The sequence below is a fragment of the Pelobates fuscus genome, chromosome 4 (assembly GCF_036172605.1).
Source record: "Pelobates fuscus isolate aPelFus1 chromosome 4, aPelFus1.pri, whole genome shotgun sequence".
NCBI lineage: Eukaryota > Metazoa > Chordata > Amphibia > Anura > Pelobatidae > Pelobates > Pelobates fuscus.
Window position 1 is genome coordinate 213,071,875 of NC_086320.1, and position 17,618 is coordinate 213,089,492.

General features: G+C 41.2%; 1 protein-coding gene across 1 annotated transcript in view; it reads left to right on the top strand.

Moving 5' to 3' along the window:
* The first annotated feature begins 726 nt into the window (after positions 1–726).
* The window catches only part of GALNT1 (polypeptide N-acetylgalactosaminyltransferase 1), a 249,115-nt gene continuing 232,223 nt past the window's right edge, over positions 727–17,618 (top strand). The window contains exons 1-2 of the mRNA XM_063451885.1: positions 727–1,044; positions 12,148–12,390. Of these exons, the coding sequence (XP_063307955.1) occupies positions 12,252–12,390 (139 nt within the window). The 5' untranslated portion in view covers positions 727–1,044; positions 12,148–12,251. The remainder of the gene's footprint in view (positions 1,045–12,147; positions 12,391–17,618) is intronic.

Genomic DNA, 17,618 nt, shown 5'->3' on the forward strand with positions numbered 1-17,618 from the left:
CTGGAATGTGTCTGCTGACCGAGAGGCACAGGGTCAAAGTTTGCCCAATGATGACGAATAGGGGGCGGATCGAACTGCGCATGTGTCCGCCCGCCGTGGCGAACGCGAACACGCTAAGTTCACCGGGAACTGTTCGCCGGCGGACAGTTTGGTACATCACTAATTACTACATATAGAGAGCACTATTGGCTTCCTTTTTGTCATTTCATATTCAGTCACCCTCCCACTGAGAACCATTGCCTGAAGAATACCCTGCCAGTGGGGATATAATACCACTGCACACAGTTTTATCCAGAGCTGGTCATAGCTAAAAGGTTTTAGAGGGAATCCTCTACACTCAGGTGAGCTGCCTCTTGTGACTTTCCAGTGCTCAGTTATTTAGCGCTGCTCCATCCCCATTGCGCTCTCTCTCTCTCCCCCCCTTCTCTCTCTCTCTCATGTCAGTGACAATAAGGAGAGATGTGTCTGATTCAGATATCGGTAACATATTACACAGTGTGGAAGGTGCAGCAGTGACTTGGTGTAATGATTGACTCGGAGAAGCCGCAGAGTCCATGCTGTGACGTGGGCACCTCCGGCTCCCAGCTCCTACCGAGAGCAAACTCCATCGCTCCCTGTGACGTCACGGCGGGCGCTTCCTCGTCGCGGGAGGTCGGAGAATGGGGGCAGCTGACGATACACTAAGCGTCGACTCCGCCCAGGGGAGGGGCCTGTGGATGTGTGAGTGTGAGAGGATGTGTGTGTGACGCGTTGCTCGAGCGGGAGGAGATAGTTTGTCCTGCGGGGCTCTCCGTACTGGGGGACGGGAAGGAGCCAGCGGGGAGAGCTCGGTGGGTTCAGTTAGACGGAGAAGCCGGCGCCGTGTGTTTATATGTATTGACTCATGGAGCAGTTTATTCCGCCATGCGTGTGAAGAGCTAGCTGGGATGGCGAGGGAGTGACAGGTGAGAGAGCTGCGAGGCTTGCCGTACTGCCGTGTGCCGAGTGGGGGAAACATTCCGCGAACTGCTTGGAGGAGAGCCCGGGAGCCGGCTACTGGACCAGGTGGGTTTTTTGGTAGGACCCTTCACCAGAGCTGGAAATGTGAGAACCACTGTGCGACCAACAAAACAACAGGACCACTGTCTGACTGCCTGGCTATCTGGCTCTGCCTGGCTATCTGGCTCTGCCCGGCTATCTGGCTCTGCCCGGCTATCTGGCTCTGCCCGGCTATCTGGCTCTGCCCGGCTATCTGGCTCTGTGTGGCTGCCTGGCGCGGCGTGTGGATCTGGCTCTGTGTGGCTGCCTGGCGCGGCGTGTGGATCTGGCTCTGTGTGGCTGCCTGGCGCGGCGTGTGGATCTGGCTCTGTGTGGCTGCCTGGCGCGGCGTGTGGATCTGGCTCTGTGTGGCTGCCTGGCGCGGCGTGTGGATCTGGCTCTGTGTGGCTGCCTGGCGCGGCGTGTGGATCTGGCTCTGTGTGGCTGCCTGGCGCGGCGTGTGGATCTGGCTCTGTGTGGCTGCCTGGCGCGGCGTGTGGATCTGGCTCTGTGTGGCTGCCTGGCGCGGCGTGTGGATCTGGCTCTGTGTGGCTGCCTGGCGCGGCGTGTGGATCTGGCTCTGTGTGGCTGCCTGGCGTGTGGATCTGGCTCTGTGTGGCTGCCTGGCGTGTGGATCTGGCTCTGTGTGGCTGCCTGGCGTGTGGATCTGGCTCTGTGTGGCTTCCTGGCGCGGCGTGTGGATCTGGCTCTGTGTGGCTAGTGCGGCGTGTGGATCTGGCTCTGTGTGGCTAGTGCGGCGTGTGGATCTGGTTCTGTGTGGCTGGCTCGGCGTGTGGATCTGGTTCTGTGTGGCTGGCGCGGCGTGTGGATCTGGTTCTGTGTGGCTGGCGCGGCGTGTGGATCTGGTTCTGTGTGGCTGGCGCGGCGTGTGGATCTGGTTCTGTGTGGCTGGCGCGGCGTGTGGATCTGGTTCTGTGTGGCTGGCGCGGCGTGTGGATCTGGTTCTGTGTGGCTGGCGCGGCGTGTGGATCTGGTTCTGTGTGGCTGGCGCGGCGTGTGGATCTGGTTCTGTGTGGCTGGCGCGGCGTGTGGATCTGGCTCTGTGTGGCTGGCGTGGCGTGTGGATCTGGCTCTGTGTGGCTGGCGCGGCGTGGCGTGTGGATCTGTGTGGCTGGCGCGGCGTGTGGATCTGGTTCTGTGTGGCTGGCGCGGCGTGTGGATCTGGTTCTGTGTGGCTGGCGCGGCGTGTGGATCTGGTTCTGTGTGGCTGGCGCGGCGTGTGGCTCTGGGTCTGTGTGGCTGGCGCGGCGTGTGGATCTGGCTCTGTGTGGCTGCCTGGCGCGGCGTGTGGATCTGGCTCTGTGTGGCTGCCTGGCGCGGCATGATTATCTGGCTTTGTGTGGCTGCCTGGCGCCGCGTGGGTATCTGCATGGTGTGGCTGATCACTACGCTGTGTTAGTGCTCTATGAAGTGGCTGATCCTGGGTCATAGGTAGTGTGGTCCATGTAGTGGAAATCAATGCCTGTAGATCACTATGCCCTAGAAAATCAGCCTTATATTGCAATCTCTTTGTCACATCAAGTTTTTGTGACTGGTTGTTATACTGTCCATGCTGTATTGAGCATATGTGTTTTTTTGTGTAACAATTGACTATTGGAAATCTGTTATGGACTATTACACTTTATTGGCATGTGAAAGCAATGTATATTTCTATGGGAATGGTGTGTTTTTATTGCCTTCTTTTCTAAATATGTCAGCATTTGACTGTGTGTCTATGACAAACTCTCATTCAAGAGATCCATTCTGTGATGAAAATGTGTTTCCTGGTTGCATCCTTTAAAATATTATAGTGTAACTCAACTATTCAATTTATCTGTTAATGTGATAGACCCCTCATTTGCTCAGTATGTCACTCTGTAACTTGGTTGGTGGGTTAGGAGGCCATTGTATTTTAATTCATAATAACCATAAAATAGATCATTCTTAATGTCTTTGTAATTGTCCTAACAGTCATAAGGTTAAGCCTTGCATGTTTTAATATATGACTGTTTTTTTAAATGTCTAAAATACATTTTTAACGCTGCTGCTTTCTGGTAAGATGTATGATCTTGAGGCGTTACTTTTTGCATCAGATTTATATATATATATATATATATATATATATATATATATATATATATATATATATATATATATATATATCTCTTCTTTTTGTTTTTTTATAAACTGCTTTTTAGTTTGTGCATTTGTACACCGTTTCAGTGCAATATCAGTGATCCCATTATCACAGGCCTTGTGTACTCTTGCATATTGATGTAAATCCTGGATCTGCCTAATATTGAAAAATATTAAAACTCTATTTAATTGTGTTAAACTAAGTAGTGTTATTAAGTAGGATAATAGTATCTGGACCCAAGCATGTACTTGGAAACTATTAAAATATAAATGCACCTTTCCTGCTTAAATGCTTTGCTGGTGTTATGTTTAAATTGTATTTAATCGCATTTTCAGCTTCTGCTTTCAATGCGAGTTTCATCAGACTGTAACTTTGATCTGAAGTATGAGGTTTTCTTCCTCAGATGGAAAAACAAATCCCGTAGCCCTATATATATATTTTTTTTAAATGGCAAAACTGCTTTCATGTAGAAAAATAGACTTGTGCCTGACATTTAATTCATGCTTAGATTTCTTGATTGGTTTGTTAGATTGAACCTAATGCACTCAAGATAACAAATAGAATAATACTTTCCTTGGTCAATTGGTAATTTCTCCCTGTTATGAATAAAACAAATTTAGGAATGTTGGCTTGTTCTCTTGAGATGCAGGACATGTTTCCCAACCTTTAATAATTTCCTCTTTGCCAGTCTGTTCTATAGAGCTGCAGAAGTTTGCCTCCTGTTACATTACTGATTGTTTCAGTTCTGAGTCATATGGTATGTCAACTGACTGATTTCAATACTAAACATTCAGAGGGAAGTATCTTTCATAATAATTCACTCAGGTTTAATCGTTTAACCCCTTAAGGACCAAACTTCTTGAATAAAAGGGAATCCTGACATGTCATGTGTCCTTAAGGGGTTAATGCATTTGCATCCTTTTAAAAGTTGACAACCGACAACTTGAAAAACAAAAATGTGTATCCTTTTTCTCTGAGATATTTGTTTTTGTAAATGAAAGATGTTTACTGTTTAATGAGTTTTGATCGGTGTGAAAAGGTTTATTTTTAGCTCTGTAACCTTGTGAAGATCTGATTGTTTTTTTAAAAATTATTTTATTGTTTAAGAAAAAAATATATTTCCTCTTCTTCCTTCTTCACCTTTTTTTTTTTGCCTTTTTTTGTGTAGTAGCTTCTATCTCTCACTTTTAAAGTTGTCACCAACTTTAAATTTTGAGTGATAGGATTTTACATTTGGTATACAGGTTCAGGTTATTTGTTTGTGTATAACAGCTGCAGGCTTTGGTCACATAGGTTAACTATGTATTAACTATGCAATATGAAATAAAGGGGTTTTGCAACATTTTTTTTTATGATATACCGAGCCCTGAAATAAAGAAGTTGCTTTGTCCTTTCGTTTACTAGGTTTAGTAGTCACACTATCCCAGGCAGGAAATGTGAAGATCATTTGTTTCCCAGCCCCCAGCCTTCTGTTACCATGGCAAATACCTAATGTTGCTGCTTTTCATCTGGACACAAATTCCTCCTGTTCTGGATAAAACCAGAGGTTCACACACAATTGATCATGTATGAAGTGATATATATATTGAGTGGTGGGTCAGGACACAAAGGGAGTTTGACAGTGGCTTTATAAGCTAGTCCTATTGTATATATTCTTTTAACGTAAGTATTTGTACAGATGATAGATGACACCGAACTGTGATACAGGAAAGTGTCACTATTTATGTTAATTAGTGGGGGGATAAAAGCATAATTAAATGTTTTAAACTTTAAAAAAATGTTTTTTTTTAATGATTTCTGTAGATGCCTTCTGCGGTTGATTTGCTTGGTGTATTCCCATATTGGAGGAAATTCTAGACATCCCCCAGTGCTAGTTTGTGTTATGCATAATAAGTTTCTTTCTTTTTTTTTTTTTTTCATGAAAATGGAAAAATAAACCCTTGCAAAATCATTGATTTATAGAGCAAAATATGCATTTTATGCATAGCCAGAAATTTAATTAATTTAGTTTTGTGTTTTAGAGATAAATGTCATGTTTTTGATAGCTGTGCTGATTTCTGTTATGTTACTCTTGCAAAACATGCGGTTTGCCCCACTGATGAGAATATGTATTTATGATGTTTGGTTCATCACCAGAACTGATGATGTCAGAGTATGCTACTCAAGCATTTTTTCACAGTTAAAGGGACACTATAGTCACCAGGACAACTACAGCTTATTGAAATTGTTCTGGTGAGTAGAATCATTACCTTCAGGCTTTTTGAAGTAAACACTGTCTTTTCAGAGAAAATGCATTGTTTACATTACAGCCTAGTGATAACTTCACTGGCCACTCCTTAGATGACTGTTAGAGATCCTTCCTGGGTCATGGCTGCCTAAATGCATCCAAACATTCAGTATCTCCTCCCTCTGCATTCACTGAACTTTCCTCATAGAGATTAATTGATCCAATTCATCTCTATGAGGAGATGCTGATTGGCAAGGGCTGTGTTTGAATTGTGCTGGCTCTGCCCCTGATCTGCCTCTTTGTCAGTCTCAGCCAATCCTATGGGGAAGCATCGTGATTGGATCAGGCTACCACTTCTGATGATGTTAGTAGGCAATGGGCAGGTCAAAAGAAAACAGGGACAAAGCCAGCAGCTTCAGGCTTGAATACAAGTAAGATTTTACTATATTTAGGGAGGCAAGAGGGGACCAGGTTGGCTAGATGGTGGTTTTAACCCTATTGGGTGAGGAATACATGTTTGTGTTCCTGACCCTATAGTGCTCCTTTAATTGCTGCTGGGAATTCAGGAGCAAATTGGAATTGTGGAATTCGCTCCATGACTCATAATTTGCATGTACATCTCCTTGAATTGCATTATCAATCATTGATGTAGAAAAAAAAAAAAAAAAATACATTTTTAAATCATGTAAAAAATAAACTATTTTTGTTAATTTGAATAATTACCTCTTTATTATTTATGTATTTATTTTATGTTCCACCCTGCTGGAGAAGTGAGAACAAGTTAATGATCTTGAAAATAATAAAACATTCAGTGTATGGCAGAGAGAAGTTAAACCAGGGCATGACAAATTTGCTTGGAATCTAGGAGCCTGCTAAAAAGTTAGGAGGCATTTTTTTTTTTTAAACAGTTTCATTTTGAACGATCTAAATAAAATTGTTAAAGCAACACAATTTGTATACCAGACCATTTCAGCTTAATGTAGTGGTTCTGGTGTCTAAATCCTGTCCCTGCACAGAGACACGTAACTAGAAACCACGGTGCCCCAATGCAAAAACTTCCCTGGGGCCCCCTCTATACATCTACCCCCGCTACCCCCTCCATACGTCTACCCTCCCCCTACCATACGTTGCCCCCCCCCACACATGCAGACACACACATAGACGCTCGCGCCCAGACACACACACACAGAAACACATACAAAATATTTTAGTCACCCTCCTGTTTCCTACCTTTGAGATGCAGAAGGGTTACTTCCCTGGGGTCCAGTGGTGGCTCAGCCTGATGGGAGTCACTCTGACTCCTTCCTCCCGCGCGGCTCTCTGTGTAAGCTTGGAGAAGTGACCGGGGCTGTCGCTTCCTCCCAGCCTCTGACCTCATCAAAGGGGGCCCAGTAGCGCTGTTAAAGCGCCGCAGCACTGACCAGGCCCTCAGAAAAACTATAGCTATCGGGTGGCCCTAACAGCATGGGCCCCTTAACGTGTGGCCCCAGCGGTTATACCACGCCGCCCGGGGTCGTAACACATGGCGGCAGGCACCGCGGTCGCAGGGCGGCCTCTGGAGTGACGGGCCCAGTCGCAGCTGCGACCCCTGCGACCGCAGTAGTTACGCCACTGCCTGCATGCTTTTTAAAGTAAATGCCTTTTCAGAGAAAGGCAATGTTACATTGCTCCTTAGCAACACCTCTAGTGACAGTCACTCAGACAGCCACTAGAGGTGATTCAGAATCCAGTGCTGCATCTCGGGATGTTATTCAAACTTTGCCACAAACACATACTATTTATTAAAAAATACAGCCTGGGGTAATTTAAAAGGCATATATTGAACCTTAGCGTGTGATCATTTTTTATCTAGTTTGTTCCAGGTGTAGTGGTAATGAGCATTTTTAAATGTAATTTTTTACTTTTTAAAACTTTTTTTTTTTTTTACACATTTAACATTTCTATAAACTTTATTTTGCCGTTAATCCCTAACTAGCAGTAAGCAGCACGAACAGTAAATTACCCAATTTCCCATAACCCCCCACCCCAGCAAGCAAAATATATACTGTATATACTCGAGTATAAGCCGACCCGAATATAAGCCGAGGCCCCTAATTTCACCCCAAAAAACTGGGAAAACTTATTGACTCGAGTATAAGACTAGGATGGGAAATGCAGCAGCTACTGGTAAATTTCTAAATAAAATTAGATCCTAACAAAATTATATTAATTGAATATTTATTTACAGTGTGTGTAATGAGTGCAGTGTGTGTGTGTATGAATGCAGTGCGTTTGTGTGTGTGTTGCAGAGCCTTGGTGAGGGGTGGGCATTTTTATTTATTTTTAATTATTATTTAAATTTTTTTGTTTTTGTTTTATTAATATTTTTTATTTTATTTTATAATTTTTTTTAAATATTATTTTATTATTATTATTATTATTATTTATATATTTTTTTTTTCGTCCCCCCTCCCTGCTTGATACATGGCAGGGAGGGGGGCTCTCACTCCCTGGTGGTCCAGTGGCATTGGCAGTTCAGTGGAGGGGGGCTGGCAGAAAGCACTTACCTCTCCTGCAATTCCTGTCAGCTCCCTCCTCCTCCGCGCCGGTCCGGTCAGCTTCCTCTGCAAGTCCCAGTGTAAGTCTCGCGAGAGCCGCACTTTGACCCCGTGGCTCGCGCGAGACTTACACTGGGAGCTGACAGAGGTGCTGACTGGACCGGCGCGGAGGAGGAGGGAGCTGACAGGAGCTGCAGGAGAGGTAAGTACACTGCCCCCCTCCTACACAGCCCCATTGTCTGTGTTATGGCAATGTAAATTGCCATAATACAGACATTGACTCGAGTATAAGACGAGTTGGGGTTTTTCAGCACAAAAAATGTGCTGAAAAACTCGTCTTATACTTGAGTATATACGGTAATTTTACATTTTTTCAACTAATTAATGAAAAAAAAGAAAAGAAAAAAAAAGTTAAAGGACCACTATAGGCACCCAGACTACTTCAGCTTAATGAAGTGGTCTGGGTGCCAGGTCCATCTAGGGTTAACCCTGCAGCTGTAAACATAGCAGTTTCAGAGAAGCTTACATTAGGGTTAATCCAGCCTCTAGTAGCTGTATCATTGATAGCCGCTAGAAGCACTTCTCACTGTGAAAATCACAGTGAGAAGACGCTGACGTCCATAGGAAAGCATTGAGAAATGCTTTCCTATGGACTGATTGAATGCGCACGCAGCTCTTGCCGCGCATGCACATTCAACGCTGACGTCGGAAGAAAGAGATTTCCCCAGCGCCGAGGGAGCCCGGCGCTGGAGAAAGGTAATTGATTAACCCCTTCCTCCCCCTATAGCCCGGCAGGAGTGGGACCCTGAGGGTGGGGGGGACCTAAAGACCCAATAGTGCTAAATATGTAGTTTTCATATATTTAAATTAATAAAATGTAACCCCTGAGGGTTACAAAAAATAAAAGTTGACCTTAAAGAAGATATCCTAGGGTATTTCAAAATACATATTATGAACTTTAGTGTGACATAATTTTTCCGTTAGCTTGTTCCAAGTGTAGTGGTAATAAGCATTTTTTTCTACCTATTTGACACACATATAGTGAGTTTGTACTGTATATTTTGCAAACCTTATGTGTGCTACGGCTATGTCATCTGAGTACAGCTATGTACAGCTAGTACAGCTATGCTCAGCTATGTCATCTGAGTACAGCAATGCCCCGGTATGTACCTTTACCAGGTATATGACCATGTTGAAGACAGCCATTTAAGTTTGGATTTTTACGCTGGGTCCATGTCCCCGTTTTGAATTTTTTTAATAGGTTGTGTTTTCCAATTTCTTAACAAAGGCATACCATTTCCTAAAGACACCCCAGGGTGTTTCAAAAGGCATATTTCAAACCTTCGGCACTCCAGATGTTGTGGACTACATCCCCCATAATGCTCTTACACCCATAATGCTGGCAGAGCATCATGGGAGGTGTAGTCCAAAACATCTGCAGTGCCGAAGGTTGCCTGTGCCTGGCCTATACCAAGTGTAGAGGTAATACGCTTTTTCCCCCCCTTTTTAAAACTTTTTTTTTTTACTTTTTAAAACTTTATTTTAGCTTTTAACAACTTTGTTTTACTATTTTAAAACTTTGTTTAAACTTTACAAAAAAGTTTAACTTTTTAAAAGGTTTTTTTTTTTTTTTTTTTACTGTTAACCCGTAACTAGCCCAACAGTAAATCCCCCAATTTCCCCACTAACTTCTACCCACCCTAGCTAAATAAATATTTTACAAATATTTAAGTAACTAAATAAATTTAACCCCTTAGGATTAAGGATAAGTTAACCCTCAGGGGTTAAAAGAAAACATCAGATCACATTGAAATACTGTTATTCTGTAGTTATTTATATTTTTTTCCATTGACCTTTGAAGACGACGTGTCTCATTTTACTAGTGGTAGTTTGGTTTTACCTCACCATTGAAGCATTTACTGGGATAAAATATATTTTATATTTGCTGCAAATCAGGAACATTTTAAAATTAATTGTATGCAAAAAATAAGCCCCATAAAAAAAAAAAAATACAACATAGAAAAGACTAACTTTTGTTTTTTACACTGTCACTTCTGACATTATAGGTCTTTATTCAGGAGGATATTTCATATTTTGGGCCCAAATCCCACTGCCCCCCTTTTCTATCCTTATGTGTCCCTCTTTTTTGCTAGGGTTTATTTAAAATGTTGGCATGCAATATAAAAAAGGTGTCTTCAGATGTTGATAAAGTTAAATATTTCTGTATGTGTATCTTTATCAGCGCTTGACAAATCCTAGATGCCAGGAATTTGTCAGGCCGTTAAGCAGAGGCGGGTGGCTGAGGGTGAATGGACACAGCCCGGCGAGGGAGAGACTATTGTCTTGCTCTACCTTCTCTCGTGCCCTGCAGTGATTCTGGCATCCAGTATACGACGTCTCTCTGGCTTTACTAAACATCGCTTTTTGGGGAGCCGAGCAAAAAGGGCTGATTATTGCATCCACAGTGGACCCAAGGGTCCAGAGATAGAGAAGCTGGGTAGATTTTAATTGAAATAAAAAAACTAAGCAAACAGACAATAAATTGTGATTGTGTGAGATAAAGTGTCTGTGTCCGTATCTGTGTCTGTCAGTTAACTTTGACATTTGATTAACCTAATCCATGTGGGGTGGTTCCTTTTGCACTAATTGATGTAATTAAGAGGGGACTTATTATGGTGTTAGTTGGGTTCCTAGGCATGACAAAGACAGTACATGTGTCGAAACGTTGCTGGGTCCACTATATGGTGGAGTAAATCTCCATTTAGTTTTTTGTAGTGTTTCGGTTGCATTATTCTTTTACTTTGTGAAGGTGTTTGGAGAGCAGCCTTGGTAGCCTGCACCTATGCTATATATAAAGAGTACTGAATCTCCAACAAACATATACTAGTGAATGTGTATGTGTGTGTCTCTCTTAGAATGTCTGTCAATGAGAGTCTATCATGTTGTGAGTGTTTGTGTATCAAATCAGAGAGACAGTGTATCCTTCTGTCAGTCCGTATATCTTTTTCTGTCAGTGACTGTGTTTAAGTTACCGTCCTCTTCCGATTGCATGGGCTAGGTGTTTTTAATTAACTTTTATTTTCCCCACGCTGTGCTGGCCCCGCCTCCATGGCTGAGATAATCTCTGGGAGGCTATTGCGTGTGCGTTAAACAACATCTCCTCTTTGAGATGCATTGATTCAATGCATCTCTATGGGAAACATTCAGTGCCTTCAGAGCGTTGAGACATTGAATATAGGGGCTGCAAATTAGGCAGCACTAGACCCATGAAGCACCTCTAGTGGCAGTCTGCGTGACTGTCACTAGAGGTGTTACGAGACAGCATTGTAAACTCTCTTTTCTCTGAAATGCCTATAGGGACAGTATATAGACACTAGAACCACTACATTAAGCTGCAATGGTTATGGTGACTATAGTGTCCCTTTAAGATTTGTATTTTTGTCGTTGAAAAGTAAGCTTTGTTTAAAAAAAAAAAAGAAAAACTGGCTCCTAATTTTTATTTCGCTGGCTTCTGCATTCCAAGCAAATTTGTCAAGCCCTGCAATATGTTCTCTTGTTTAATAAGCAATACGCTCAGTTTGGAACGTTATGTACACCTGCAAATACCAGCTACATATATGATTTTACAGTAAAAAGTGTCACACTGGCAGAGAGATTGCTTAGTTGTGTGTCAATTTTTTGGAGAGAAAATTAAATGGTTCATCTTAAAGGAAATGGTTAAATTGATATGATGAGGTCAGCACATATGTTGATATAACTGCTAGACAGATTTAACAATAATGCAAGATGATATTCTTTGACATATGCTGAAATTAAAAACAGAAACATTTGTGAAGTTGTAAAAATGCCCATCCTTTGTATGACATATGGGCATATCTGTGTAACTGGTGAAGAATATATCCAGACATATAGTAGAATTGCCAGTTTCCAATATATTTGCAATTTTGTGTAGTGGTATCTGCTTCCTTGGCTACCAAACTCCTTGATTAAAAGGTCACTCTGTGCCCCACAGCCACGTATGCTCAATGTAGTGGTTATAGTACAAACATTTTGTAAGTGATGTCCTACTTCTGGAAATTTTTTTTTTTGTCAAACTGTTTGGGAGTGATAAAAATTCAAGGTCAGTCTTGGCTCAAGAACCACTGTACTATAGAGAGTTTGATAAGACTTTGTTTACTTGACACTGCAATGACTGACACTAAAAGGTGACTTTCTTTCTTTTTCTTCAGGGTTTAAAGCACTTTGTGAAAACGGATTATTGCAACATTTCTGTTTTATTTTTGTGATCAGTGTCCTTTTTTTTTTTTTTTTTTTGCTTCACTTTTTTCTTGCTATGAAAAAGTTTGCCTATTGCAAGGTGGTCTTGGCCACCTCGTTGGTTTGGGTCTTTTTGGATATGTTTCTGCTTCTGTACTTCAGCGAGTGCAACAAATGTGAAGAAAAGAAGGAGCGAGGCTTGCCAGCTGGAGATGGTAAGTTATTATGGATTTTCCTATGCTAGTTCTGTTTGCCACACCTAATTATCATAGGGTGCTTTTATATGTTTAAATGACATAATGTTCTCTTTACTTCGTCTCCACGTTCCAGCATGTTTTCTGATGTGTTTAAACTGTCTGCAGAGTTAATCTTCACAGCTCTTTAAAGGGAAATCTGATTAAACCACAATCTGTATTCAGTAAATACAGAAACTTGTCCCAACTTTGTTTCCCTGTTAACAGATCCATTTTTGTGTTCCTGGTACACTGGCTTTAAAATGAAATGCACTTCCCTGTTTTTATCTGTTATTTGTCAAGTACCATCAAAGATGCTCACTTTAATTGCGAATACTTTCTTAAAGCGGTTATGTTGGAGCTTCACTAAAATTTCAATGCCTTTTAATCAAAGCAACTGCAGCGCACAGTGCAGTAGTTGCTTTGAAGTTAAGCAAAACAGACTGTAGGAGGTTTCCCGTGGTGTTCTTGTTGGTCTGTCCTCTCCATTCATGCTGTACCATTCAGGGGCAAAATTCTAAAAGAGGACCCATCACTATAGAGATTACGGACAAAATAGGATTGTCCATACTCAACAATTGCTCTTAATACATAACCCCACTATCTCTTTGGGAGTTTTCCAGCTTGGTAATGTTTCTAAGAATTTAAAGGGACACTATAGTCACCAGAACAACTACAGCTTATTGAATTTGTTCTGGTGTGTAGAATCATTACCTTTAGGCTTTTTGCTGTAAACAATTTTTTTTCAGAGAAAATGCAGTGTTTACATTACAGCCTAGTGATACCTCTACTGGCCACTCCTCAGATAGCTGTTAGAGATACTTCCTGGGTCATGGCTGCCTAAAATGCATCCAAACATTCAGTGTCTCCTCCCTCTGCATGCAGACACTGAACTTTTCTCATAGAGATACATTGATTCAATTCATCTCTATGAGGAGATGCTGATTGGCCAGGGTTGTGTTTGAAGCATGCTGGCTCTGCCCCTGATCTGCCTCTTTGTCAGTCTCAGCCAATCCTATGGGGAAGCACTGTGATTGGATCAGGCTACCATTTCTGATGATGTCAGCAGAATGCTTGTTTTTTTCTTTAGGCAAACGGCATGCAGATCTACAGCTTCTGGCTTGAATACAGTAAGATGTTGCTATATTTATGGAGGCATGAGGGGCCCAGGGGTGCTAGATGGTGGTTTTAACACTATATGGTCAGGAATACATGTTTGTGTTCCTGACCCTCTAGTGGTCCTTTAAACATAATTAGGAAGGGAGACCTCAGTGCTACTGTGCTCTGGCAAAGCAGTTTCACCCTAGTCGCCGAAGCTTGTCTGGGTTCTCAGGAGCTTTTCCATCTGACCACGCTGCAGCTCTCCCTCCAGGCAGGTATCGTCCCCTCTGCCTATTCTGCTGCAGCCTTTGTTCCAGGCCGTTATCGTCCCCACCGCCTATCCCTTTGCAGCTCTGCTTACAGTCATTATAGCTATTGCCTGTACTAAGGGACTTGCAGCTTTCAGGCCTAGCTCTTTTGATTTATTCCAGGGCTAGAGGGGTCTTGCAGCCAGCAAACAGGTATGAAGACACGGTCATCGGGATTCCTAAAAATCCAACCAGGAGTCAAGTTCCAAAATGAACTAATATATACAGTACTTGAATTAATATGGAACTAGATGATCATTACATTTAGATTGCTGTGACCAATATAATAAAATAACCAAAGCATGTCAGAAAACATACAGGGGATTATAACAACATAATAACATTTATAAAAGGGTGGGAGAAGACAATGTTTAACACCAAATATCTCTCCTGCCTGCAGAATTAGAAATATGCAATCCTACCTGAATATGCTAATTAAAAAAGCTTTGCTATTCAGGTAGTGTATATTGCTGTTCTACCAAGGCTAATCATGCTACCAGCAGAGGGTGCTGTACAGGTTCCATAGCCAAATCCACTTAGTTGGTAACAAGCATCAGCAGGACAGGAGAGCACACAAAACAATTAACAGAATACACACACATTATAAACACCTTGCACCTATAATGGGCTCAGGGTGACATAGACATAGGAGCTATTTACGAACCATTGTGAAGTATCCTTCTGCTCCCAGTGATGGTGACTACGGCCACAATTAGAATCATACAGGGTTTTTTTTTTTACCATTATGACAAATAATATTATTTCTACGTGATGAGCGTTAAACTGCAAAAATGCACAAATGTACCCCTTGATTTTCCACCAGTGATAGAAATGTTAAAGCTGCATTTATTGTCTTAGAGGTTAAAATAAATGTCCCAGGAGTCCTTTGGATTCGGTTCATTCTGTAACTTAACACACTAGAAATTAATCAATACATATTTTCCTGATACATTGTGGGAAGGCTGTGTGCATAGAATGTGATTCCTGGCTGCATTCAACTTGCATTAGCTATTTTTAGAATCATTTATAAAATCTCCCTACCTTTGTATATTATAATATGTTATGCACATATTGCACAATCCTAAATTTTATTGCATATTAGGATCCAGTAATGCCAAATTTTAGATGCATGCATGTTTTCATGTTAAATCGTTAGTATATTTGCAAATAGTCTTTCATTGTATAATGTGTATGATAAATGGAATTTGCTGCTGTCCAATGTGCATCCTCAAATAAATACTAAGCTCTAAGGTAGATGTAGGTATAATTCATACATTTATATTGGAACCAATCCGTTTCAAGATTGGCTTAACTTCTATTAAAATTACACTATAGCGTTGGGAATATAGAACTGTATTCCTAATGTTATAGTATGCTCCTGTCCTTAACTTATTAAATGCCCCCCATGCATTTATAAACGGTTGAAAACCCCTCTTTTCATTCACATTAATTCTCTGCACTGGCTCCGTTTCCTCCCTCTGTGAAGCCGTTGGAGGACCTAAGGCACATGTGGACATATTAGGGCTTCCCTATAGTAAACACTGAATCAATGCTTTCCTATAGGGACTTTGAAGACGCTGGCATCCTCATGCACAGCGAGTGCCTTCAGTGGCTGTCTTAATACTAAAATGTAGGCATTATAGTTTCTCTAAAACTTTAATGTTTTCACTTCCAAGGTTAAGGGGACAGGGACACTGCACCCAGACCACTTAATTAAAATGAAGTGGTCTGAATGCCTGGTGGTGTCCCTTTAAATAGAGAATATCTCAGAATGAGATTAATGGGCAAATTTTATTTTTATGGTAATACTTTTTGAGTTGCTGGTGGTGACTTTTATTGTTTCCCTTGTGGTGAGATGCATTTATCATCCCATCACAAAGCCCTCCCTTAAAAGTCTGAAGGATTGTCAACATGACAGGCAACGTTTGTTCATAGTACTTTTCATTGAAACACAATACTGATTGTGTGAGTGAAGTTTTACATTTGAATATAGAATACAGACTCTGATTTCCACTTTTCTGGTGGAGGAGTATGATTACAAGGGACTTACCTTCTCACATACAGTGTAAGCCCGTAGTGTTCTGCTTATCTTGGGTTTTATTTATAAACTATTTTACCAGGAAGAATACATTTATATTTCTCTTGTTTTCAAGTATGCATTTAACATCTTGGTGCCATACACATGTGTTCTCTCCCCTGTTGCAGTTTGGTGTGAAATTACTTCTCAAACGAGACTGCAATCATTTCTAATACAGTTTTTTAGAAATATTTTAAGAATAACTGGAAAATATAATGTATATAGAATTCTGTGAAAATAAATAAAAATATCAAAAATATATTCTATACACAAAGCTTTAAACATTGTTAGACAAATAACATCATGGATGTTTTTCCAGCTGTTACATCTACATTTTCTCTTCTAAAATCCCCACAAAAATCCACACATGTTAGTGAGAATGCTGGGTAACCAAGTCCATTGGGAACATTAAAGCTTTATTGTGTATTCCTTTCCACTGATGGCTTGTTACGTATAAGCAGTGCTGTCTTTTTGTTTTTCCTTTCCACTGCGTTTGTCTTCCTGAGCCTTAGCTGTATAAAGGAAGTGCTGAAGTGTTACTGTGGAAAGTGAGTTATTGATGCTGGGTTTATTTTGCTTATTAAAGTTCAGTATTTCCTGTTTAGTGTAAATTCCATAGCCATGGAGAAAACAATCCTAATAATATATGCTATTGTCTTTGCAACTAAAACAGGTTGCCTGTGTAGAAGGACCTGTGAGAAATGGTACATGTATGTTTTATGAACTAAGCAACTGTCAACAGTCTTGGTTGATGATCTCTCACTGATCTCATCCACACACATCCATTAAAACAGCTGTAGAGTTTGGGCAGTTACTTTTGTCAAAATTTTTAAATTGGGCAAACTCTACTTGGGATACACTAAACTGATTTCCTTTCAATAAGACTGCTATTCCCTTTGTAGGAATGTAGGCTATACCCGACACCAATGGAAATCATGAGATTCAGGATTTTTTAATGTATTTCTTTATGAAGGTAAAAAACAAACAAACCAGACACCCTGAAGTATTCCCTTAAAGATTGCAGTGCTCATAGACAATCTGTTTGCACTGGTGTTTGAAACCTCTTTACAGTTTGCATTTTGTCAGCACATACAGTTTTGACACATACATTTTTTTTTTTTTCTACCGTGCTTTGGGATGAATTGATTTACAAAACATAGACACCGATAGCAGAATTGGAAAAAATCTACAGGGAGTTAATGTTGACCAAATATTGCAAGCTGATGTTAACCGCCTGTTCATTGAGTGCATCTCTAAAACCTCTATAGTAAATTCTACGCTTTTCTTCTGCTATCTTTAGAAATCTCTCAACTGCCTCCTTTCTTATCTTCCCATTGACCTCCTCATCCTTTTCGCTCCCCTTTATGTTTTCATTCCTCCTCTCCATTTCTTCTTATATATTCTGTAAATAATAAAAGCAGTTCTACCACCTATATGCCCTTTCCACGCACATTTCTTGTAACGTTTATTTTTGTGATGCATTGTAAATGCAAACAATAGTGTTTTTAATTATTGAAATAGAAGCCATTAAACTAGACACATTTTTGACTAGAATTGACAAATCCGCTTTAAAAAAATAAAATAAATGTTATTATACTGCAGCTGTGATGAAGTGTGCTGCATTGGATGGTGGTGGTGAGCTGATTTTTGCTTTTGTCTTTTTTTTTCCCTCGGGAAATGTTGTCATTGCTTTCTCCTCTCGGTATGAACAGGAGTTTCAGACA